The sequence below is a fragment of the Sus scrofa genome, chromosome 4 (genome assembly GCF_054392235.1).
Source record: "Sus scrofa isolate SSC_HxYL_T2T_F1_AM1 chromosome 4, Sscrofa_HxYL_maternal_Yorkshire_Landrace_v2.0, whole genome shotgun sequence".
Classification (NCBI taxonomy): domain Eukaryota; kingdom Metazoa; phylum Chordata; class Mammalia; order Artiodactyla; family Suidae; genus Sus; species Sus scrofa.
This window is the reverse complement of record NC_139386.1, coordinates 41,993,431-42,019,453: the sequence shown is the minus strand read 5'-3', so window position 1 is coordinate 42,019,453 and position 26,023 is coordinate 41,993,431. Positions and strand designations below refer to the sequence as shown.

At 41.3% G+C, this 26,023-nt stretch overlaps 1 protein-coding gene across 16 annotated transcripts in view; it reads left to right on the top strand.

Moving 5' to 3' along the window:
- Positions 1 to 26,023, top strand: part of DPY19L4 (dpy-19 like 4) — a 223,152-nt gene that overhangs the window by 155,797 nt on the left and 41,332 nt on the right. For 9 of the 16 annotated variants that reach the window (XR_014843577.1, XR_002343211.2, XR_014843576.1 and 6 more), the window contains exons 1-7: positions 2,275 to 2,412; positions 10,055 to 10,165; positions 13,904 to 14,028; positions 18,415 to 18,505; positions 18,781 to 18,902; positions 19,011 to 19,156; positions 25,474 to 25,597. The exons of 1 other annotated variant lie outside the window; for it this stretch is intronic. Coding sequence is in view for 2 of the 15 variants with exons in the window: in XM_001926300.7 (XP_001926335.1) it covers positions 2,397 to 2,412; positions 10,055 to 10,165; positions 13,904 to 14,028; positions 18,415 to 18,505; positions 18,781 to 18,902; positions 19,011 to 19,156; positions 25,474 to 25,597 (735 nt within the window). In the remaining 13 variants the exon portion in view is untranslated. Of the gene's footprint in view, positions 1 to 2,274; positions 2,413 to 10,054; positions 10,166 to 13,903; positions 14,029 to 18,414; positions 18,506 to 18,780; positions 18,903 to 19,010; positions 19,157 to 22,672; positions 23,287 to 23,916; positions 25,598 to 26,023 lie in introns of those variants that run through there. 6 more of the 16 variants (XR_014843579.1, XR_014843573.1, XR_014843580.1 and 3 more) reach the window with 2 other exon arrangements.

Genomic DNA, 26,023 nt, shown 5'->3' with positions numbered 1-26,023 from the left:
GCTAGGGGCTGAATCGAAGCTGTAGCTGCTGGCCCACACCACAGCCACAGCAATGTGGGATCCGAGCCATGCCTGCAATCCACACCACAGATCACGGCAACTCTGGATCCTTAACCCACTGAGCAAGGCCAGGGATCACACCTGCGTCCTCATGGACATTAGCCAGGTTTGTTTCTGCTGAGCCACGATAGGAACTCCAGGAATCATTTTCAACTCACCATGTATTACACCCAGTTTGTCATTAGGCTCTGTAAATTTTACTTCAGCACGTTTTGAATCCATTCACTTTGAACATTTTTATTTCCATTACCTTATTTTAAACCTTTATGTTTTTTTCAGGCACACTTGAGGCACGTGTAAGTTCCTGGGCCACGGATTCAGCCTACATCACAGAAGTGAACCCAGGCCTCTGCAGTAAAAACTCTGGATCCTTAATCTACTGCACCACAAGAGAACACCCTGTAGTTAATATTTTGAATGAAAAAAGTTTGTTTTCCTAACAAAATTACGTGGATTCAGGGATAAAGTATGCATTCTCATTATCCTCATGTGGAGGTTTTAGGGTTCAAGGGAATAATGTTTCTACTAGGGAACACAACATGATACCACTGATTTCTATCAAAAGACTGAATAATTATCTCTCTTCTATCATATTTCCATTTGATTTTTTTTTTTTTTTGGTCACACCCATGGGCATTCAGAAGTTCCCAGGTCAGAGATGGACCCCACATCACAGCAGTAATCTGAGCAACAGCAGTGACAGTGCTAGATTCTTAACCACTTGGCCACCAGGGAACTCCTTTGCTATTTTTTCTCTCTATTCACTACTGTATAGAGCAGGCACATTTACATTTAAGTTCTTCAGGTGATCATGAAGGAATTACAGAAGGAATCATCATTTCTTAAGACCCTTGACTTGGAGTACCTGTCGTGGCGCAGCGGAAAGGAATCTGACTAGTATCCATAAGGAGGCAGGTTCCATCTCTGGCCTCACTCAGTGGGTTAAGGATACGGTGTTGCCGTGAGCTTTGGTGTAGGTCAGCAGATACAGCTCCAATTTGACCCCTAGCCTGGGAACCTCCATATGCTGTCAGGGTACAGCCCTAAAGACAAAAAAAAAAAAAAAAAAAAGAGGCAGAGAGAGACCCTTGACTTGGTAGAGTGTCCCTTAGCGGCCACTGTATTGTTCCCTCATGAGGGGGAATTCTGCCTGCTTATCATCTGATCATCGATATCAGCAGGCCTTTTCTGGGCAACTGGTACCCTCCACCATATTTCTAACTCCTCTATGTTTGGCAGGCAAGAAATATTTACAGGCAACTAAAAGCATAAAAAGGGTTCCTGGAACTGTTTTTGCACAGCAGTGAAAATTGAGAGCTTCTCCCAAAATATCTTAACTTGATCAAGGTGTTATTAGGAAGAAGATTCTTGCTGCCTGCTGAGAATGGGACATCCACAATAACCCCATGACATAGGTGAGTTCCTGTGCTTTTTTCCTCTCCTTCTAAAAACAGGCATTTTGTAAGTTCCTAAATTTACTTTTTAGTACTGTTGGTGGCGGAAGGTCCTGCCATATATGGAGAATGCTAGAAATAATAAAAATGAAGACAAACAGTGTAACAAGTTAAAACTGTGTTCCATTGCTGTGGAATATCTAAACGCAGCCCGTCCTCCGCACTGGCCATAGCACTACTGTTTTTAAAGTAATATCATAAAATGCAAATGAATTTGTTTAACCAGTTTTGGTGGTTAAATACACTAAGTTCCAAGCACAAGCTTCTTTCTTGCAACGGTCAAGTGGCCAATGTGCCAACCTAGAGTGTTTTCCCGCTCTCTGAAAACACCCTTAGGATGCAGAAGCCCTCAGTTCCAGTTCTGACTCCGACTGGCTTTATGACTTACACTTGCCGGATCTCAGTTTCCTCTCTGTAAAATGGGGCGAGTCTGGGGGCTGGATCTAGATATTCTTTGCCCTTCTGGGTCCAACTGCAAAAGCCCCCGAAAACCCAGTCGGGGTCGCATCTTTGGTTGAGGACAGCAAAGGGAATGGCTGCATCAGGACCCTGGGACTCACCCCGGGCGGGAGGAGGGCGGGGGAGGGGGCGTGCCCTGAGTGCCAGCAGTGGGCGGTGCCACCGGCGAGGAGCCGCCTTCCTGCCCGCGCAGGCCCTGGCGCTCCAGCGAAACGCTCCGGCCGCTCTCCACTCCCGGCACTTTGGTTCCAGGGCCCTCGTGGGGGACAGGATTGGCGGTGACACCGGAGGGGGGCGGGTCAGGAAGTGGGGGCGCGGCGGCCAGGAGCGGCCCTGGAGCGGCCAAGAGGTTCTGTAGTGCAGAGGGTGGGAGACTCCGGGCCGCGCTGGAGCAGGGGGTACTCCCCGGCCTCCGCTGAGACGATGGCGGAGGACGAAGGTGAGCGCTCCGAGGCCGGGCGCGACAAGTGTCGCGGAGATCTCGGGGAAGGGGAGTCGGTGCGCGAGGGCTAGGAGGCCTGGGTTGCTGGCTGTTGATGGTCGTAGCTGTCGGGTGGGAAGCGAGGTGGCGACGGGGGAGGTGAGTGGAGAAATTCAGGAGTGGAGTAAATAAATGGCCTGAAGTTGCATCCACCCAAGTGGGAAGCAGAAGTGGAGCTTAAAGTTGAGAATCCGGTAGGAAGAGAAAAGGCCGTGGGGGGAGTGGTTGGGCGGGAGGACTGTGAGCAGATGATTAATGGGGTGGGGGGCATGCTTTGGTTTAGATGTAGCTTTATTGAGTGCATATTCGAGAGGGAGTGTTGTTTAACCAAATGCCCCTCAGTCTGAGTACGCTCTTGAGGTCTTTGGGTTCTACAAAGTCTCCCCCGCAGGCTAAGGGGACAAAAAGAGGTTTGGGATAAACGAATTGGAAGGGGAAGAAGAGACAGAAACTGAAGGTCAAGTTCACTTATGATCGGGGGAGATGGCAAAGGGAGAAGGGATATAGGTAGTTTTGGGGGGATCTGGAATCCAGGAGTGCTTTGAGGGTGAAAGTGAGTGGGCTGGAGAAAGCTTTTCATGCCCCTTCAGGGCCAAGGCAAAGACAGTTAATTCACTCAGAGTATTTATTCTTAGAAATTGATTTATTGATAGAAATTATGATTTCTCTCATAGAAATTGAGAGAAAAATGAGTTGAGGAATTGAGCTAGTGGTAGATACTATAGGAAACATTTGTAGCCTATCTTCATGATATCCATACTACTTTCAGGCATATGTATATATACAGATATCACCCTAATGAGCAGTTGGATTTGTCATTCTTTTGGATATGTGACTTTTTACCTTGTTGAGGGTTGTGAATGTGATCTGCTTAGATTTAAGCCTTACTGATCCAAGAGTACAAGGAGGGAGTTTGGGGAATTCAGTGGAAAGAGATTTAAAAAAAATCAATTTTAAGAAGTGTTTGCTGCTCTGCGACTTGCTGCTTTGCCCCGTGCACAGTTTTTTTTATTTTTTTCCTAAAGTGTAGTTGATTGACAATGTTGTGCCTGTTACTGCTGTACAGCAAAGTGACTCAGTCATACATACATATACATTCTTTATGTTATTTTCCATCACGGTCTATCCCAGGAGATTGGATATACTTCCCTGCGCTGTACAGTAGGACCTTGTTGCTTATCCATTCTAAATGTAATAATTTCCATCTGCTAACCCCAAACTCCCAGTCTGTCCCACTACCTCCCCCCTTCTCTTTACCCACTCTTGTTTCATATTAGCTTCCTCTTCCTTGAGTGTTCAGTGTTAAAACAGATCTAAATTTAAGACACTCTACCTAAAAACAGGTTCAAAACCAAAACTCTTTGTAGTTGGTAAGGAGGAATATAATTCCATTTGTTGCCTTGGTTTTGTCTTCAATTGCAATATATGTAATACTTTTTATTTTTTATTTATCTTTTGAGGGTCGCACCCTTGTCATATGGAAGTTCCCAGGCTAGGGGTCAAATTGGAGCTGCAGGTACCATCCTGTGCTACATCCACAGCAATGCCAGGCACCTGTGACCTACACCGCAGCTTGATGCCACCCTGGATCTTTTAACCCACTGAGTGAGGCCAGGGATCAAACCCACAACCTCATGGATACTAGTCAGATTCTTAACCCGCTGAGCCACAATGGGAACTCGTGTAATACATTTTTTTACTTAAGAAGAATTTTTTTTTTTTTGGCTGCACCTGAGGCATGTGGAAGTTCCCAGACCAGGGACTGAACCTGAGCTACAGCACTGACAACAACAGATCTTTAACCCACTAAGCCACTAGGGAACTCCTATAATATACAATTTAGATTTTTTTTTTCTTTTCTAATTGCAAATCCCTGGGGTAGGCTGATAAGCTGGCTTGTATGTTTCCATGAGGACTTCCATGCCTAAGTTAAAGCATGAAAAAAAATTACAGTACAAAAAGTCTTTTTTTTTTGGTTTTTGTCTTTTGTCTTTTTTTTTGGCTGCACCCGTGGCATATGGAGGTTCCCAGGCTAGGGGTCAAATTGGAGCTATAGCTGCTGGCCTACACCACAGCCACAGCAACGCCAGATCCTTAACCCACTGGGTGAGGCCAGGGATCAAATCCGTGTCCTCATGGATGCTAGTCGGGTTCTGGCATTGCTGTGGCTGTGGTGTAGCCTGGCAGCAATAGTTCTGATTCGAGCACTAGACTGGGAACCTCTATATGCCTCGGGTGTGGCCCTAAAAAGACAAAATAAATAAATAAATAAATAAATAAATAAATAAATAAATAAATAACTTACTCTGGGAATCTCTTCTCTTGATGCTGTAGAGGGTTATGGTATTTATATTTATGTTTCTTAGAAGAAATAATAGAGCAAAGGAAGAAATGACAGCCTTGAATGGAGCAGAATTAACACTTCACTTGGAAATTGCTATTATAGTCTAGGTGGACGTTTTCAAGCTTATTTGTAGCCCTGTTAACAATCTCATGTGAAGATCACTGGCCAGAGACTGAAATAGCAGGTTATTTTTGTGGCTGTGTTATCATTTTTATTTAGTTTGACTTTTTCTCTAGTTTCTTTCTTTGTTTCGATATGGACAGATTCTTTTTCTCAAGTTTTATTGAAATATAGTAGATTTACAGTGTGTTAATTTCTGCTGCATGATGAAATAATTCAGTTATACATATATACACATCCATTCTTTTTCAGATTCTTTTCCCATGTAGATTATTACAAAATATTGGGTAGAATTCCCTATGTGGACAGATTCTTTTTTTTATTGAAGTACAGTTGATTTACTAGTTTGACTTTCTTCTTTTTTAAATTTTTATGGCCATAATGACAGCATATGGAAGTTCCTGGGCCAGGGATTGAATCTGAGCTGCCTCTGTTACCTACACTAAAGCTGCAGATCCTTTAACCCACTGTGCCAGGCCAAGGATCAAACCTGTACCTCTGTGGCCACCAGAGCCACTACGGTTGGAATCTTAACCCACTGCACCACAGCAGAACTCCTAATTTGACTTTTTCTTTATAGGGCTAAAAATATAAGATAGTGAAATTCTACCCCAGAGCTTTCCTATCAGAATTAATAATCTAGTTTGTCCACTGCTTTGTCTTTTGTTGATTTTCCTTGTAGAGATTCTGGGCTTTATCTATTATGAAGATCAATATAAAGGACATGAAATAAAATTTACATCCAGTCAGTTTTGTTTTATGGTGACAAACAAAAAATTTAGGGACGAGAGTGAAGAGGTTGGTTAAAAAGAATACTCTTTCCCATGTTGTAGTTTTTGCTCCCACAGTTCAATACCACTGAAATTGGCATGTCTCAGAATCAATGCACATATTTTGGAGTTCCTCTGTGGCTCAGTGGGTTAAGGAGCTGAAGTTATTCACTGCATGGCTCAGGTTGCTATTGTGGCTCGGGTACAGTCCTTAGTCTGGGAACTACCACATGCTGAGGCCGTGGCCAAAAAAATAAATAAAATCAGTGCAGGTATTTAATATGGGAGTGTTTTTTTCCCCTTGAAAAATGGTTATTAAATATTATCATAAAATGTATAACATCTTAGAATAAAGACAGAGTATTATAGATCCTCTATAGATTATTTATTTGTATGATAAACATTGCTAATACAGATTCTTGAGAGATGACTGATTAAGATTTGTATTCTTAAGGACTTCCCATAATGGCTCAGTGGGTTAAGAACCCAACATAGTGTCTGTGAGGATGTGGGTTCCATCCTTGGCCTCACTCAGTGGGTTAAGGATCTGGGGTTGCCACAAGGTGTGGCAGAGATCACAGATATGGCTTGGATCCCACATTGCTGTGGCTGTGGCATAGGCAGGCAGCTGCAGCTCCAATTCGACCCCTAGCCTGGGAACTTCCATTTGCAGAATGTATAGCCCTAAAAAGAAAAAAGAAAAAAAAAAAGGGTTTGTATTCTTCATAAACTATTTGGGGTTCTGTGCAAATTTTTTTTTTGTGTAAATTGTACTATTATAAACAAAACCCATTTATCTGCACAGAGTACACTTTATTAAAATCGCTGTAAAGTGGACTTCCTGTTGTAGCACAGTAGAGATGAATCCGACTAGGAACCATAAGGTTGCGGGTTTGATCCCTGGCCTCACTCAGGGGGTTAAGGATCAGGCGGAGGTGGCAGCTGTAGCTCCAATTCAACCCCTAGCCTGGGAACTTCTATATGCTGCGAGTGCAGCCCTAAAAAGCAAAAAATTTAAAAGAAAAATCTCTATAAAGTGATTCTTTTATTAGACTCTAATAAAAAAGCCCTGTCTAACCCACTGGTCACATAATTTGTTCAATAGATTTGTTAACTTGACTTCTGAAATTACCCAATTACAATTTTTAAAAAATCCAATACTGGGGAGTTCCCATTGTACCCTATCCATGAGGACACAGGTTCAATCCCTGGCCTCTCTCAGTGGGTTAAGGATATGGCGTTGACATGAGCTGTGGTGTAGGTCACAGACGAGACTTGGATTCTGCACTACTGTGGCTGTGGCTGTGGTGTAGGCCAGCAGGTACAGCTCCAATTCAACCCCTAGCCTGGGAACCTCCATATGCTGCGGGTGTGGCCCAAAAAAACAAACAAAAAAAATCCAGTACTGGAATTCCCATTGTGGCTCAGTAGAAATGAACCCAACTAACTAATATACATGAGGATGTGGGTTCAATCCCTGGTACTGCTCAGTGGATTAAGGATCTGGCATTGCCTTGAGCTGTGGTGTAGGTCTCAGACACTATTTAGTTCTGGCATTGCTGCGGCTGTGGCATAGGCTGGCAGCTGTATCCGCCTTATGACCCATAGCCTGGGAACTTCCATATGCCTCACCTGTGGGCTTAATTTTTAAAAAATGGAAAAAGAAAAGAAAAAAAATCAAATACCATTAATGTGTTTAATCCTGCATGTGTAACTAAGTAAATGTCTTGTCTTTATATTTTTTCCTTGTATCTTTTTTTTTTTTTTTTTTTTTTTTTTGTCTTCTGTCTTTTTAGGGCCACACCCCGTGGCATACAGAGGTTTCCATGCTAGGGGTCTAACTGGAGCTGTTGCTGCCGGCCTATGCCAGAGCCACAGCAACACCAGATCTGAGCTGCATCTGCAACCTACACCACAGCTCATGGCAACTCTGGATCCTTAACCCACTGAGCGAGGCCAGGGATCGAAAGCTCAACCGCATGGTTCCTAGTCAGATTCGTTTCCACTGTGCCAGGACGGTAACTCTTCAAAACTTCCTGGGCCAGAGATTGAACCTGTCACAACATCACAGATCCTTAACTCACTAGGCCATCAGGGAACTCTTCCTTGTATTCTCTTAAAATAAAATTTAAAAAGATAACTTGGATCTGAAGACTTCATTTGGCTTTGTGTAAATCTTCATCCTTGTTGACTGCTTCTAACTTTTTCTTTAACCTGTGGCAGGGGAAAATTAAAAGGAAATCATGAAGAGAGAATATAATATTTATTAGTTGTCCCAGATTAGTATGCAAAAATGCTCTAAATCCACAGTGTGGCTTTTCTAATGTAATTTAATGTAATTTCCTAATGTATTCACTGGCTTTACTACTTAACATGACTATAAAATATCGTAAAGCGTATAGAAGTAGTTAAAAATTAGACTAGTCAGAATGCACTAAATATACAGTAATTTTTTCTGTCAGTATGCCAGTGTTTTTTTTTTTAGTATGCCAGTGTTTAAAGACATTTTAGCAAACAAGAATTTGCTTTGAAACTATTTTAAAATTAATTTTATTGATTTTCTATAGTAAAGTGTCCATCCATCTCACTAGTAACAGTAGCTGAGGAGTTCCCTCATGGCCCAGTGGGTTAAGGATCTTTATGCTGTGGGTACAACCAAATACACAAATAAATAAAATTATTTTTTGGTTGTATTTTGACATGTGGAAGTTCCAGGGCCAGGGATCAAACATGTGACACAGCAGTGACAATGCTGCATCCTTAACCCTTTGCACCACCAGGGAACTACTTCAGGATTATTATCATTATTTTTTTTTACTTTAACTTTTTTTTTTTGTCTTTTTAGGGCCGCACCCGCGGCATATGGAGGTTCCCAGGCTAGAGGTCTAATTGGAGCTACAGCTGCCGGCCTTAAGGATAGGGCATAGTCAGAGCAATGCCCTATCCTTAACCCAAGGAGCGAGGCCAGGGATTGAACCTGCAACCTCATGGTTCCTAGTTGGACTCATTTCTGTGCACCACAATGGGAACTCCAGGATTATTATTATTGTTATTATTATTTGTCTTTTTAGGGCCACACCCGTGGCATATAGAGGTTCCGAGGTTTGGGGTCAGTTCAGGATCTGAGCTGAGTCTGCGATCTATACCATAGCTCATGACAATGCTGGATTCTTAACCCACTGAGCAAGGACAGAGATTGAACCTGCGTCCTCATGGATGCTAGTTAGATTCATTTCTGCTGAGCTGCCATGGGAATTCCAGGATTATTTTTTAATTTTAATTAATTAATTAATTTTTTTTTGGTCTTTTTTGCCATTTCTTGGGCACTCCCATGGCATATGGAGGTTCCCAGGCTAGGGGTCGAATCGGAGCTGTAGCCACTGGCCTATGCCACAGCCACAGCAACACGGGATCCGAGCTGCGTCTGCAACCTATACCACAACTCACGGCAATGCCCCATCCTTAGCCCACTGAGCAAGGCCAGGGATCGAACCTGCAACCTCATGGTTCCTAGTCAGATTTGTTAACCACTGAGCCACGTCGGGAACTCCGGGGATTATTTTTTTAAACGAAGTATAGTTTCATGACCAACTTTTTTATTCTTTTCATGGCCACACCTGTGGCATAAGGGAGTTCCCAGGCTAGGGGTTGAATCAGAACTGTAGCTGCAGGCCTGTGCCACAGCCACAGCAACACCAGATCCGAGCTGCATCTGTGACCTACCCTGACACTTACGGCAGTGCGGGATTCTTAACACACAGAGCGAGGCCAGGGATTGAACCAGCATCTCATGAACATTATGTCGAGTTCTTGACCCTCCGAGCCACAGTGGGAATTCCTCTTCAATGGTTTTTTTTTCAGTTGTGGTGTGCAGCCCCTTGAGAACTCAGGCTGCAGTGGTGAAAGTGCTGAATCCTAACCACTACACCTCCAAGGAACTCCCCTCAATGTATTTTATTATATTTTGATTTTTGAAAAAATTTTAACTCAGGAATGATGCATGCGATGCTCTCAGATAACTAGAATAAGCTAATTTATTAAGTAACACTTCATTCTCCAATCATTCTGGAAAAGAGTTGACTTATTTGGGGATATTTTGAAAATAATATCATCTCAGGAGAAGAGCTCAGAATCCTTTATCAATAGGACTCTGAAAACACAGGTTGGGGGTAGAAGTTATATTGTCTTTTTGCTTATAGGAAAGGAAAGTTTTGCCGGGAGTGCTATGATGATTATGAAAAAAGTTATCTTTGGTATTAATAGGTCTCTGTAGGACTTTTGCCTTAGTGTAGTGAAGTAAATTGGTTTGGTATGTAGACAGAATAACTTGATACTCACAGTGCAGTAATTTCTTAAATGTTTTAAGGACCAACTATAGAACTGCGCCAAAGAAAGAAGCCAAAGTCTTCAGAAAATAAAGAATCTGCCAAAGAAGAGGAAATCAACAGCACTCCAATTCCTGAAAGAGTTCCAAAACGTAAGTTAGATTTAGAGTTTTTGTGCTATTACAAAAATAGTTATGTTAGGTAGTGTATTTTATATTTTAAATGTATAAATATTTTGTCGTAAGTATGTAGTAATATCAATATCAGTCATCTTTAATTCATTTTTGCTGTAGAACAGTTCATAAGACTCACTGGCTTACAACAAACATTTATTTCTGATTAATTCTACATGTTGTGCTTGCATGTTGGCTGAGGTAGCATATGTCATGAGGAAACAGGGGTCCCTATTTGGGATGTGTTTTTCTTTCTTTCTTTCTTTTTTTTGTCTTTTTGCCATTTCTTGGGCCGCTCCCGCGGCATATGGAGGTTCCCAGGCTAGGGGTTGAATCCGACCTGTAGCTGTCGGCCTAGGCCAGAGCCACAGCAACTCGGGATCCAAGCTGCATCTGCGTCCTACACCACAGCTCATGGCAACTCCGGATTGTTAACCCTCTGAGCAAGGGCAGGGATCAAACCCGCAACCTCATGGTTCCTAGTCTGATTCGTTAACCACTGCGCCACAACAGGAACTCCTGGGATGTGTTTTTCTTGGGGTCGAGGATAAAAGCAGGAGAGCAGGCAGATTCAAGCAGTACCTCTTAAAGTTTCTATTGCTGTCAGTTGTACTTATAGTGTGTTGGCCCAAACAAGTTATATAATAAATCTGGACAGTCAGATGGAGAGGTTTAGTCTGACCACAGGGAAGCATGGCACGTCACACGGTAGTGTGCAGGGATGAAAAGCCTTTTTATAGGGAAGGACAACATAGTTGGGAATAATAGTCTACCACATTCTGGCCTTTTGGTCATAAATATTTACTTCTCTCCTCAGACAAAATACACTTATTATCTCCCTGACCCCAGGGAAAATACTCGGTCTTAGCCAGTCCAGGCATCAATCTTGAAGCCCAAGATCTTATCTGCATTGGGATCATCTATGACTCATTCTGATCCAGAGATCTGTGAATTAAGAAGACAGTTTATCTGCTCTATGTTGGGGGTCCCCAAATCACCCCCACGATCAGAGATTAGGAATCACAGGTCTCAGAATATCTTGTATTCTCAGCTATAAGGTATTACAGTGAACAATGTAAGACAAAATCAACAAAGAGAAAAGGCCTACTGACATGAAGTCTGCAAAAAACTGAGCAGAAGCTTCCGTGCTTACTCTCTAATGGAGTCACACAGGGCTTGCATAATTCCTTTACCATCAGATTGTGACATTTGTAGTTTTGATTACCTGGGAAGCTTTTTTTTGTTTGTGACATAGGGATCGAATTGGAACTGTAGCCACCAGCCTACACCACAGCCACAGCAATTTGGGATCTGAGCCGTGTCTGTACCCTATATGACAGCTCATGGCAACACTGGATCCTTAACCCACTGAGTGAGGCCAGAGATCTAACCCGAGTCCTCATGGTTGCTAGTTGGGTTCGTTAATTGCTGAGCCACAATGGGAATTCCCCTGGGAAGCTTAATACGTTTTGTGCTCAGAGTTTTTATTGGTGGCTGGTCATGTACCCTTTGCTTAATGCATATGAAAATTCTGGACTCCCATAAGGAAAGCAGTCAGCATGAACCACACTGTTGGTACAAATGTTAGGCACAGTAAACCACTCATTAGAAAATGGTGGGAACCCAACTAGGAACCATGGGGTTGCAGGTTCAATCCCTGGCCTTGCTCAGTGGGTTAAGGATCTGGCGTTTCGTGAGCTGTGGTGTAGGTCGAAGACGCGGCTCAGATCCCACGTTGCTGTGGCTGTGGCGTAGGCCAGCAGCTACAGCTCCGATTAGACCCCTAGCCTGGGAACCTCCAGATGGCACCAGTGTGACCCTAAAAAAAAAAAAAAAAGAAAATGGTAGGAATCATTTTGAAATCAGATTCTTAGATGCCTGCCAAAAGCCTACCTTGTAAGCAGGCTCTTCTTAGCAAAGTAGTTAGGGGCCTGCTATGTTAATTCTTTTCTGCATGTGTCCCCTCTCCCATTATACATTTTTGGATAGGGACAGGATAACCAAAATAAATGCTGCCGTTCAGAAAGAAGAGTGAGAGATACATTATTAGCTGCTGGCCCTTAGCAGCTCTGAAATCCTACTAGATGAATATGAGGTCATCTTTTTCTGGGAAAGGGAATATTTCTTTTTTTTTTTTTTTTGCTATTTCTTGGGCCGCTCCCGCGGCATATGGAAGTTCCCAGGCTAGGGGTCGAATTGGAGCTGTAGCCACAGGCCTATGCCAGAGCCACAGCAACTCGGGATCTGAGCCACGTCTGCAACCTACACCACAGCTCACGGCAACGCCGGATTGTTAACCCACTGAGCAAGGGCAGGGACCGAACCCGCAACCTCATGGTTCCTAGTTGGATTCGTTAACCACTGTGCCACAACGGGAACTCCCGGAATATTTTTTGATTAGGTCCTAGTTGTTTTCCTTGGGAGTAGTTTTCTTTCTTTTTTCCTTTTTAGGGCCACACTTGGGGCATATGGAAGCTTCCAGGCTAGGTGTCCATTCGGACCCTCAGCTGCCAGCCTACGCCACAGCCACAACACCACCAGATCTGAGCCTCATCTGCGACCTACACCACAGCTCACGGCAATGCCGGATCCTTAACCCACTGAGCAGGGCCAGGGATCGAACCCTCAACCTCATGGATACTAGTTGGGTTTGTTACTGCTGAGCCACAACAGGAACTCTGGGAGTAGTTTTCTAGTTCATTGTTCTTTCTGTCCTTGGCTTCATTCTCTAGAGATCCTTCCTTTTCCATTATCTTCCTGGACTGTATCTGAAAGTGGCTTTGGAGAATATGCCATCCTTAGAAGGTGAACAGCTTTCTCAAATACCTTCTTGCCCATAGGGGGTTCAGGGCCTATTTATATAAATTTATTCAAAATAAGATAAAGGCAATGAGTCACCTACAGATCTAGATCAAAGGATAGCAGCAGGAAAACTTCTGATGAGCTGGAAAATAATAATCTGTCTTAAGCCTCATAAAAATTTTATAAAACTGTTTCCTGTGAATCTGTGCCATGTTAATTTTGTAGTTGTTTTATGTTTTGACTGCTTTTTTTAAATCCTTTAGTGCCACAGGTGCGGTATGTGGAAGTTCCCAGGCTAGGGGTCATATCAGAACTGCAGCTGCTGGCCTTAAACCCACTGAGTGAAGCCAGGGATCGAACCTGCATCCTCATGGATACTAGTTGGGTTCTTAACCTGCTGAGCCACAATAGGAACTCCTTAACATTTTATATTAGTAAGATTTTCCCTTTCATTAACATTTTATATTAGTATGGTACATTTCTTGTAGTTAATGAACCAATATTGATACATTATTTTTAACTGAAGCCCATACTTTATTTAGATTTCGTTATTGTTTATCTAATGTCCTTTTCTGTTCCAGGATCCCATCCAGGACACATTACATATAGTTATCATGTCTCCTTAGTCTTGTCTTTGCTGTGACAGTTTCTCAGGCTTTCCTTAGTTTTTATGACCTTACCAGTTTTGAGGAATACTGGTCAGGTATATTGTAGAATGCCCCTCTATTTGAATTTGCTGTTTTTTTAATGATTAGATTGGGATTATGGGTTTGGGGGAGGAAGACCACAGAGTTAGAATGCCGTTTTTGTCACATCATATCAAGGGCACGTACTACCTTCGATTACTTTTTCTTTTTAATAGAAGTGTATAAATATAAATATCTACATCTGATTACTTTTAATATGCTTTTTCAGATATATTATTTCAGCGCTTTGCAAAGATATTCATTGGCTGTCTTGCAGCAGTTATTAGTGGTATGACGTATGTTCTCTATTTATCAGCATACCATGAACGGAAATTCTGGTTTTCTAACAGGCAGGTAAGAAGAAAGAATTCTGTACATATGACTATTTGTTTTTAATATTTTTAAAAATAATGTGCAGCCCTAAAAAGACAATAATTAATTAATTAATAAGAATAAGGTGTTTTCCATGGAACCAAAATATATGTGTGACAGTGCTTTCTTGTGTTATGGCTGTAAGCCATTAGGAACAAAGTGCTCTAGAAGCTGTTTGGAGTCACAGTATCAACCTTGAAAATGTTTTCTTTTGGCCACTACTGCAGCATGTGGAGGTTCCTGGCCCAGGGATCAAACTGGAGCCAGAGCAGTGGCCAGAGCTGCTGTATCGACAATGGCAGATCCTTAACCCACTGCGCCACAAGGGAGTTCACTTGAAAACTTTAACAGAATATATTTCAGGGTTATAGAATAGAAATTATGGGATGCTTTCCTTCATGCAGGTAATATCAGGGACTCTTGATGACAGCGAAATGTTATAGAATTTAGCCAGCTTTTTAGTAGTTTTGGCAGTTTGCATTTAAGAAATAGTCTGTGGAAGTTTCAGCATCAAAATATTTCAATTTTTAGATTACAGTTTTAGAATTTTTTGAGGTGCTGAAAATGGCTAACAGACATAACAGTATTAAAGTGTTGCCCCATATTAGTATTTTTTAATTTTTGCTTTTAAATCATGTGAATTCCAGACTCTTAACTCACTATATTTATATTCATAATTCATTTGACCTTTGAATAAGTTTGTTTTCAGACTTACTGTCACAGTCAGATGTATCTATAATGTGCACTGGCAGTTATGACTTGACTCTAAAGGTTTTTTGTTTTCTTTTTTTTAGCCCAAACTCTTTTGTTTTTGTTCTAATTTTTGAGCAAGTAGTCAAGTTGATTAAATGTTTTTAAGCCATTGATTTACCTAATACCACCAAAACATTGAACTGAGTAATTACTCATTTGCATTGATTTGACCAAAGCTGTTATTTTAGCATAGCCTATTTCCTTAAAAATGTTTTGAAGATTAACTGTTAGTAGTTCTCAAAACTGGATATACAGGGAGTTCCCGTCGTAGCTCAGTGGTCAATGAATCCGACTAGGAACCGTGAGGTTGCGGGTTCAATCCTTGGCCTTGCTCAGTGGGTTAAGGATCCCGCGTTGCTGTTGCTCTGGTGTAGGCCGGCGGCTACAGCTGCAATTCGACCCCTAGCCTGGGAACCTCCATATGCCAAGGGAGTGGCCCAAGAAATGGCAAAAAAGAAAGACAAAACAAACAAAAAACTGGATATGCAATAGAATCAATCTAGGGAGCTTTAAAAAATAACATCCCTCCCAGATTCTTAGGTGGGGGAGGGGAAATGTCTGGGATCAGTATGCACAAAATCTTTCCATGTGATACTGTTGTGTAGGCAGAATTGAGAGCAACAGAGGTTTGAAAATAAGAAGGCATTCATCAAGAACCTTGTTTTTCAAAGCATGGTGATGAGCCAGGAGCATTGGCTTCGTCAGAGCTTTTTCAGAATTGCAGGTTCTCAGGCCACAGTTTAGAATCAGAATCAATGTTTTAATAAGATCTCTAGGAGGCTTTTTTAATTTTTATTATTTTGTTTTTTTCTTTTTGACTTTTGTCTTTTTAAGGCCACACCCACGGCTTATGGGGGTTCCCAGGCTAGGGGTCCAAGAGGAGCTGTAGCCTCTGGCCTACACCACAGCTCATGGCAACGAGGGATCCTTAACCCACTGAACGAGGCCAGGGATCGAACCCACAACTTCGTGTGGTTCCTAGTCAGATTTGCCTCTGCTGCACCATGATGGGAACTCTTCTAGGAAGTTTTAAAATTTAATTTAATTTTTTTATTTTATGATTTTAATTTTTTCCATTATAGTTGATTTCCAGTGTTCTGTCAACAGAGTGGCCCTGTGATATATAACTTTATATATATACTTTTTCTCATTATTCTCCATCATGTTCCATCACAAGTGACTAGATATAGTTCCCTGTGCTGTACAGCAGAATCTCATTGCTTATCCATTCCAAATGCAATAGTTTGCATCTGTTAACCCCAGACTCTCAGTCCATCCCACTCCCTCTCCCTCCCCCTTGGCAACCACAAGTCTGTTCTCCAAGTCCATGAGTTTCTTTTCTGTGGAAAGGTTCATTTGTGCCGTATATTACATTCCAGATATAAGTGATATCATATGGTATTTGACTTTCTCTTTCTTATTTCACTTAGTATGAGAGTCTCTAGTTCCCCAATGTTGCTGCAAATGGCATTATTTTTTTCTTTTTTATGGCTGAGTAGTATTCCATTGTGTATACACACCACATCTTCTTAATCCATTCATCTCTTGATGGACACTTAGGTTGTTTCCATGTCTTGGCTATTGCGAATAGAGCTACAATGAACATATGGGTGCATGTATCTTTTTCAGGGAAAGCTTTGTCTGGGTATATGTCCAAGAGTGGGATTGCTGAGTTATGTGGTAGTTCTATATTTAGTTTTCTGAGGTTCCTCCATACTGTTTTCCACAGTGGTTGTACCAATTTACATTCCCACCAACAGTGTAAGAGGGTACTATTTTCTCTATACCCTCTCTGACATGTTTCTCTAATAATCAGTGAAGTTGAACATTTTTTCATGTGCTTGTTGGCCACCTAGGAGGTTTTTGGGTTTTTTTGTCTTTGTGTGTTTTTTTTTTTTTTTTTTTTTAGGGCTGTACCCATGGCATATGGACGTTCCTAGACTAGGGGTCAAATTGGAGCTGTAGCTGCCGGCTTACACCACAGCCACAGTAACACCAGATCTGAGTTGTGTCTGCGAACTACACGCTGCAGCTCATAGCAATGCTGGATCCTTAACCCATTGAGCGAGGCCAGGGAACGAATACTCGTCCTCTGGGATACTATTTGGGTTCCTTATCGCTGAGCCACAGTGGGAGCTCTGATCTCTAGGAGTTTTATATACTCATTAAATTTCAGAAGCACTGGTTAAGCATTTACATCTTTGAAATTTTAGGAAAATCTGTATCCATTCATAAATCATTTTTTTGAAATTTATTTTGATTAATAACCTCTAAATGAGAAAAAAAAAAAGTATTTACCGGTCAAATAGATCTAGAAAAGACTGTAGAGATTCACAATGCATAATGAATACTGAAACTGAAAAGCTTTGTAATAAAGATGGCATTTAACTTTCCCTCTCTTTTGTTTTAAATTGCTGCACCTACAGCCTATTCGAAGTTCCCAGGCCAGGGATCAAATCTGAGCTGCTGCTGCAACCAATGCCTCAGCTGTGACAATGCTGAAACCTTAATGCATTGTGCCAGGTTGGAGATCGAATCTGCCCCATCACAGAGAACGCCCCTCCACAGCAGGAACTCTTTTTTTTTTTTTTTTTTTTTCCCCATACTCGTGGCATGCATACGTTTCTGGGCCAGGGTGCAAATCCACACCACAGCAGTAACCAGAGCCACAGCAGTGACAACGCAGTATCCTTAACCTGCTGAGCCAGGTTTTAAAAGTACTCTGCTTTCTTTTTTTTTCTTCTTTTTACCTTTTCTAGGGCCACACTTGTGGCACATGGAGGTTCCCAGGCTAGGGGTCTGATCGGAGCTGTAACTGCAGGCCAACGCCAAGAGCCACAGCTGCGCGAGATCCGAGCCACATCTTCGACCTACACCACAGCTCACAGCAACGCCAGATCCTTAACCCACTGACTGAGGCCAGGGATCAATCCCGCAACCTCATGGTTCCTAGTCGGATTCATTAACCACTGAGCCACGACTGGAACTCCATCTTCTTAAGCTTACCTTTTTATTATGGACTTCTCACATCTAACCATTATTTTTTATTACCTGCCCCTCTATATTTGTTCTCCTTATAGAACTTCTTTGGGTTTTCCTTCTATATTTTTCTTAAATATAATTAGTAAATAACTTGTGTTACAATGCATTTTAAACCTTAGATGTTTCATTAAAATGACTGCCAGATTGAAAAGTTTGACCTTATTGATATGACCACTAGTGATTAAAGGAAAACTGAATCATATCTTTGAATAAAAGGATAAATAAATAGCATTAATTTGAAATATAAGGAGAGAAAAAGAAGGTTGCAGTTGAAATTTAAGACCCAGATATTTATTTATTTAGGCCCTCAGGTACTGCATATGGAAGTTCCCGGGCTAGGGGTTGAATTGGAGCTACAGCTGCTGGCATACGCCACAGCCACAGTAGCGCAGGATCCAAGCCGTGTCTGCAACCTACACCACAGCTTGTGGCAACGCCAGATCCTTTACCCACTGAGCAGGGCCAGGAATGGAACCCATATTCTCATGCATACTAGTCGAGTTCATTTCCACTGAGCCACAAAGGGAACTCCCAAGACACTGGTATTTAAATATTTGTTTCATTTTCTTTTAGGAGCTTGAACGGGAAATCACATTTCAGGGTGATAGTGCCATTTACTACTCTTATTATAAAGATATGTTAAAGGCACCTTCATTTGAAAGAGGTATGAGGATCACACTTGTATATTTAATAACAATATCTTTCTAAAATAAAACATTGTCTTTTTATGTGGGAGCCCTTGGATGTGAACATTTGTCTCCGAATATAGGTATTGCTCTTTTTTGTAGTTAATTAAGAAATTGGGAAAATGAGGCACATTGTATTATATTTTGAGCTCTTTCTTGATAATAGTTTAAAATGTTTAATGACCTCTGAATAACATGTTCAGTTCTTCTAAAAGCAGAACGAATAATCTGGAAAATTTTTTTCTGACTTTAGGTGTATACGAACTGACACACAATAACAAAACTGTATCTCTGAAGACTATAAATGCAGTGCAGCAAATGTCTTTATATCCAGAACTTATTGCCAGCATTTTATATCAAGCAACTGGTAGCAATGTATGTGTTTTTCTTTTGACTTCAGTATTTATTTTCTCACATATTTATGAATCCTCGAAATTATATATTCTCATCCTATTATCTCCTTTCTCTTTTTTTCCTAATTAGGAGATTATTGAGCCAGTATATTTCTATATTGGCATTGTTTTTGGATTGCAAGGAATATATGTTACTGCTTTATTTGTTACGAGTTGGCTTATGAGTGGAACTTGGCTAGCAGGAATGCTAACTGTTGCATGGTTCATTATTAACAGGTAAGAAAGATTTTACAATTTTTTGGTGACTGTATTAGAGTTCTAAAAATGCCTCCTCCCACCCCCACACCTTTCGTGCCCTGATTCCTACCTGTGAATATGATGAGATGTCATTCCTGTGATGATGTTATATGGCATAGTTGACCTTATGATAGTAAGGTTCCCCTGTAGGCCTGATTTAATTGAATGAGCCCTTAAAAGTAAGCAGCTCTCTGTAGCTGGTAGAGAAGGGAAGTCAGAGATTTTGATGCATGAGAAGGATTCGGTACACAGATTGAGTTGCTGGATTGGTTGAGGAGGAAATGAATTCTGCCAACTAGTGAGCTTGTAAAAGGACTGCAAGCCCCAGATGAGAACTATGGCCCTGGTTGATGCTTTGACTTTAGCTTAGGGAGACCCTGAATAGAGTCCAGCCAGACCGTGATGAGTTCATCAGCTAATAAACGTGTGTTATTTTAAGCCACTATATTTGCAGTCATTTGCCATAGAATAGTTGAAAGATAATACACCCGTCTACATCTGTCCTTTTTTAAACATAACATTGGCATACATGGGTACGCCTCTTCTTTCCTCATTTATTTAAAATTGATGACATAGTTTCATAAAAAGAAGGAAGAGGCAGGAGATGTGTCAGTGTTAAGTTAACCACTATATTAATCTATGACAGTGTGCTTTGAAATAATAAACCCATTCCTTTTGGTGATCAAAGGACCCTCAGTTTTTTAATAGCGAGTACAGAAAGAGTAGAGGATGGGGCTGCTTTGAAATGGAGGCTGGTTTGGGACATGTCATGAAATTTTTTTGGCATTGGTCAGTGTCAAAAATTTATTTTGGGGGAGTTCCCTTGTGGCTCAGTGGGTTAAAGATCCAGCATTGTCACTGCAGTGGTTCAGGTCACTGCTGTCACACAGATTTGATCCCTGGCCCAGGAACTTCCACATGCCATGGTGTGCCACAGTGGGAACTCCACTTTTTTTTGCTTTGAAAGTGCTTCCTGTCCATTAGCACTTTTCCCATATAAAAGTTAACATGGTTACATTTTTAAAAATGAGACATTTCTTCTGCTATACATTTTCTTTTTTTTTTTGGTCTTTTTGCCGTTTCTTGGGCCGCTCCCACGGCATATGGAGGTTCCCAGGCTAGGGGTCGAATCAGAGCTGTAGCAACAGCAACACAGGATCTGAGCCGAGTCTGTGACCTACACCACAGCTCACGGCAACGCCAGATCATTAAGCCACTGAGCAAGGGCAGGGATCGAACCCGCAACCTCATGGTTCCTAGTCAGATTTGTTAACCACTGAGCCACGACGGGAACTCCTGCTATACATTTTCTTTTGTCCACTGCCAAATGAAAAATATGATACTTGAAGTTATAAAATTAAGATTCAGGGCTACATCTCTTACTGGGCTTTGTCACATGCTGGCCACAATTTGATGTAAGGGATATAAAAAAATCTTCCTTAAAAGTTCCCTTGGTGGTCTACTGGTAAAGGACCTGGTGTTGTCACTGCTGTGGCTCGGGTCACTGCTGTGGCTCGGGTTCAGTTCCTAGCCCAAGAACATCACATGCTGTGGGCATAAAAATTTTTTTTTTTCTTAAAAGTTTTCAAGTGTAGCAATCCAGCTTTATGAGTTAGGTGTATTTCTTCTTAAAAGTACAGGGATGAGAACTTCCGTGTGGCTTACAACATAGCTACTAGGCGTTGCTTCTGCAGTAGCCCCTGGCTCAGGAACTTCCATATGCCACAGGTGCGACCACTTGTAAAAAAAAAGTGCAGGGATGAATCAAAATTTATTATTACAAGAATAATATATGTACATCATGGAAATTTGAAATCAGCAAAAATAATTTCACATTCCGACCACTTAGAAATCACTCAGAATTGTTTCTTTTTTTTTTTTTTTTGTCTTTCTGTCTTTTCTAGGGCCGCACCCACAGCATGTGGAGGTTCCCAGGCTAGGGGTCTAATCAGAGCTGTAGCCGCCGGCCTACACCAGAGCCACAGCAACGCCAGTTCTGAGCCGCTGTCTGCAGCCTACAACACAGCTCACAGCAACGCCGGATCCTTAACCCACTGAGCAAGGCCAGGGATCGAACCCACAACTTCATGGTTCCTAGTCGGATTCCTTAACCACTGAGCCACGACAGGAACTCCCCCTTTTTTTTTTTTTTTTTTGCCTTTCAGGGCTGTGCTTGCAGCATTTGGAGGTTCCCAGGCTAGGAGCTACAGCTGCCACCTCCCCCACAGTTCACAGCAATGCCAGATCCTTAACCCACTGAGCAAGGCCAGGAATCGAAACCACAACCTCATGGTTACTAGCCAGCTTCATTTCCATTGTGCCACAACCGGAACTCCAAGACAAATTGTTTATTACACTTTTTTTTTTTTTTCGGGCTGTATCCGTGGCATATGAAAGTTCCCAGGCTAGGGGTTGAATTGGAGCAGCAGCTGCTGGCCTACGCCACAGCCACAGCAACGTTAGGTCTGAGCCATGTCTGCGACCTACACCACAGTTCACAGCAACGCTGGAACCTTTAACTCACTGAGTGAGGCCAATGATCAAACCGGTATCCTCATGGATAATAGGTTCTTAACCCACTGAGCCACAACGAGAACTCCCTTTATTTCACTTTAATTACCAATTTCTATGTAAGAGATTGTTTTACTGTTTCATATAGTGATAAAAAAAACTTTTTCTGGTGTTCTCTTTTTTAAGCATCTTTCTGTACTTATGGATTTTTGTTGATTTAATACAGCTGAAATACATTACCACCATTATTCTCTTCATTGCTTAAACTATTACAACTTGGGTTGATAGGAGTCCCTTTGGGCTGGCTCCTGAGTTTTTCTACACATCTTCATAAATCTTTGAAAGCTTTCTTGTTTTCTGGCTTAGCAGGAAGAGCAGATTCATCTTTGAACAATCATGTGAAAGTTTTTTTTTTTTAATAATTTCACCTTTTTTTAAAATCTTATGGCTGCACTCACAGCATATGGACGTTTCCAGGTCAGGGAATGAATCTGAGTTATAGCTTTGACCTTTGCTGCAGCTGCAGCACTGCTGTATCCTTAACCAACCCACTGTTCCAGAGTTATTTCACTTTGTATGAGAGTCTCTAGTTCCATCAATGTTGCCACAAATGGCATTATTTTGTTCTTTTTTATGGCTGAGTAGTATTCCATTATCTATATATACCACATCTTCTTAATCCATTCATCTCTTGATGGACATTTAGGTTGCTTCCCTGTCTTGACTATTGTGAATAGTGCTGCAGTGAACATACGGGTGCATGTATCTTTTTCAAGGATATATGTCCAAGAGTGGGATTGCTGAGTCACATGATAGTTCTGTATTTAGTTTTCTGAGGTACCTCCATACTGTTTTCCATAGTGGTTGTACCGAAATCTTTTTTTTTTTTTAACAACAGTGATCAGTGTATCATTTTGTTTTTATTGTTTTTACTTGGTGGTAAATCATTTAATATTAACACCATCTCGTTATTTTTCTTCTCAGCCCAGGCCAGTTGAGCTAGTACTATCTTACCGGCTAGATTGTTAACACAAACACGGAGGTGAATCCTGAAATCTTTTGGGAATAGTGAGTTACAACGTCGTCATCCAAGTGATTCAGGTTATGCTTATACTATGGTGTGTTTGAAATGGAAACACAAAGTGAAACTGTAAAGTTTGCTCATCTCTGGTGATGCATCTGTAGACCCACTTGATAAATGTAGTTATTATTTGAACTGCTAGTTTGCACTATTATCTGCCAGGCTCTACCACTGGGAAGAAAAAGTGAGTCTCGTTAGATCTTGTCACATCCCACTATTAGCCTTCTGGTTCTCACTACCACCAAGCACAGTGCAGGGATGAGCATAAATAGCACAGGTGCTCAGGAAGGTGGCTGTGGGGAGGTGTGTCCAGGTGTAGAGTTTAACTGGAAGAGACCCTACGTGGTTTGTGCTGCAGACTAGAGAAGCTTCCTTTCATCCCTTCTCCAGACAGTGTTTCTGGTACAGAGTTTTATAAATTTCACCGCATGAATCTGTGCATTAGGTAGGAGTAGTGAGTGAGCCTTTGGAATAAGAATTAACAAATTCAGCCTCCCAATTCTGGGCTGATGAAGCAGTTGGCAGAGTCTTGACTTGAGAATAGACATCCTCTGTTTCCATTTCCTGAATCTCTTTTGGCCTTTTTTTTTTTTTTTTTTTTTTTTTGCTTTTTAGGGCCACAGGTATGGCATCTGTAAGTTCCCAGGCTCCAGGCTGCAGTCAAATGGAAGCTGTAACTGCCAGCCTATGCCACAGCCACAGCAATTCGGGATCGGGATCCAAGCTGCATCTTTGTCCTCCACCACAGCTCGTGGCAACGCTGGATCCTTAACCCACTAAGCGAGACCACGGATTGAATCCACATTCTCATGGATACTAGTTGGGTTTGTTTCTGCTGAGCCACAACAGAAACTCCCTCTTGTTTTGTCTTTTAGAAAGTTAACTTTCACAATTTTTTAGAAATAAAATTGTATGAAAATAGGTGGCCTTTAGAATACCTGATGTTCACTAAATGGTATTGGAACAATCAAATCTGGAAAAGAAATACTTATTGCGCACATACTAAAATAAATTCCAACTGCATTAAAGAATTAAAAGTAAACAATGGAAGAGTTCCCACTGTGGCTCAGTGGGTTAAGGACCCCATGTTGTTTCTGTGAGGATGTAGGTTTGATCCTTGGCCACGCTCAGTGGGTTAAGGATCCAGCGTTGCCATGAGCTGTGGTGTAGGTTGCAGACGCAGCTCAGATCCTGAGTTGCTGTGGCTGTGGTGTAGACTGGAGGCTACAGCTCTGATTCGACCCCTAGCCTGGGAACCTCCATATGCTTCAGGTGCGAAGCAAAAAAAAAAAAAAAAGATGGGATCTAATACTGTTTCCTGGGTTATAAGCACTATCCTAAGTTCTTTACAGCTCTTATTTCATTTGATCTTCATGTTTTTAATATGTATGTATATTCAGTTACACATACATTTGTAGAACACAGATTATTTTCTAATGCTTAAGGAGTTTAATTGAGATAGGATTGACATGGAATAAACTGAACATATTTAAAACACACAAATTGATAATTAGGCATTTAGACACACTTGTGAAACCATCAACAAAATCAATATAATGTACATTATCACCCCGGAAAGTTTTGTTGTACTTCTTGCTAATCCCTCCCTCTTTCCTCCTCTTACCCCACCTCTGCTCGTATTGCACTCCCAGGAAACCAGTGATCTGCTTTCTATCACTATAAATTAGTTTGCATTTTCTAGAATTTTATATAAATGGAGTAACACAGCATATACTTTTGTTTTTTGGGTGTTTTTTAATTCAGCATAATTAGTTTGAGATTTGTTTATGTTGGGTGTTATCAGTAATTCATTCCTTTTTGTTGCTAAGTAGTATCCTATCGTATGGCTATACTACAGTTTGATTTAACTAAATTACATGCAAGCGTGTCCATCTCCATTAGGAGAATTATGCAGCAATTTTCGTGAAGATTTTTAAGCAATAGCATCTTTGTTTTTTTGTGTGGGAAATAGCCATTGAATGTACGAAATCTGGATTTAATTATCGTTGGAAACGGAGTCCCATTGTGGTGTGAAGATATGCAAGGGAGACAACAGACTGAGCGAGGAGAAATTTAGGAGCCTACAGAGTCATTCTGTGTTTGTGATTCTGGGGGTTTTCCAGGCTTTCTAGGTCCATCACATAAAGGACTACTGTACTGTTAATTCTGGGTAACCTGCTGGTTGAAAAGAGTATTGAACAGATATTAGAAGGTAGGTGTTGTCATTAGGATGGGTCACCTACCAGCTTTATGACTTAAGTCATCAACTCTCCGAGCTTCATATTTCTTTTGGATCTGCCAGGCCTGCTCGTTATGTAGTGCACATTGTGCTCTAGAGAAGGATAGCCATCTGTTAAGGGAAGGGAGGGTAGGGGCTGAACCCCAGTGTTCTCTGCAACAAGCTCTGTGTTGCTGCATGAGTCTCTGTCAGCACAGAGCAGGATGCCTTTTTCAGGTCCTCACAGAGGCCTATCTGTTCATCAAGTAGGCACAGGAGCATTAAGTCCTCCTGGTTGGGAGGTAAGGGAGGGGTGAATCACCATTAGTTTGTTCAAAGATGCTGGATAGGTCATGGTGGCTCTATCTACGGCTACCTCACAGGATATGGAGAACAATGAGACCTGTGTAAAAGTGCCTTGAAAAGTATAGTGTTGCACAAATATAATGTCTTGCTGTTTTGTTGTTCATCTGTGGTTTATTTTAGGGTAGATACAACAAGAGTTGAATATTCCATTCCTTTAAGAGAAAACTGGGCACTGCCATATTTTGCATGCCAAGTTGCTGCACTTACAGGCTATTTAAAAAGCAACTTAAATTCTTATGGAGAGGTAAGATACAGATTTATTTGTCACACTTAATTCTGATGTATTGCAAATGTGGTACATAATTTTAAAGCTAATCATATTAAGAGTTAAGTTGTAGTCAGTGAAACCTAGATACTACACAACAAAGGATGTAGTTAGGTAGGTTGTCTTGTTATAATTGTTACTCTGTAATCTGTCAGAGATTATTTTTAGGAAAAAGGAGATGTTATATTGTTTTAGTGCAGTTACTTGACAAATATATGAAGATTATCTTATTTTGAAAATTAATCTGCCTCATTGTTATTTTACCATTTTTTTCACTTCTGGAACATTGATGGCCTTTAATCATCACAAGTTGAAGAATATTAATGAAGATGGAAAGTGACTACAAGTGACAGCAGTGGTAGCACTGCATATTTTCTGTTTACCCTTATGTTTTCTGTGACTGAG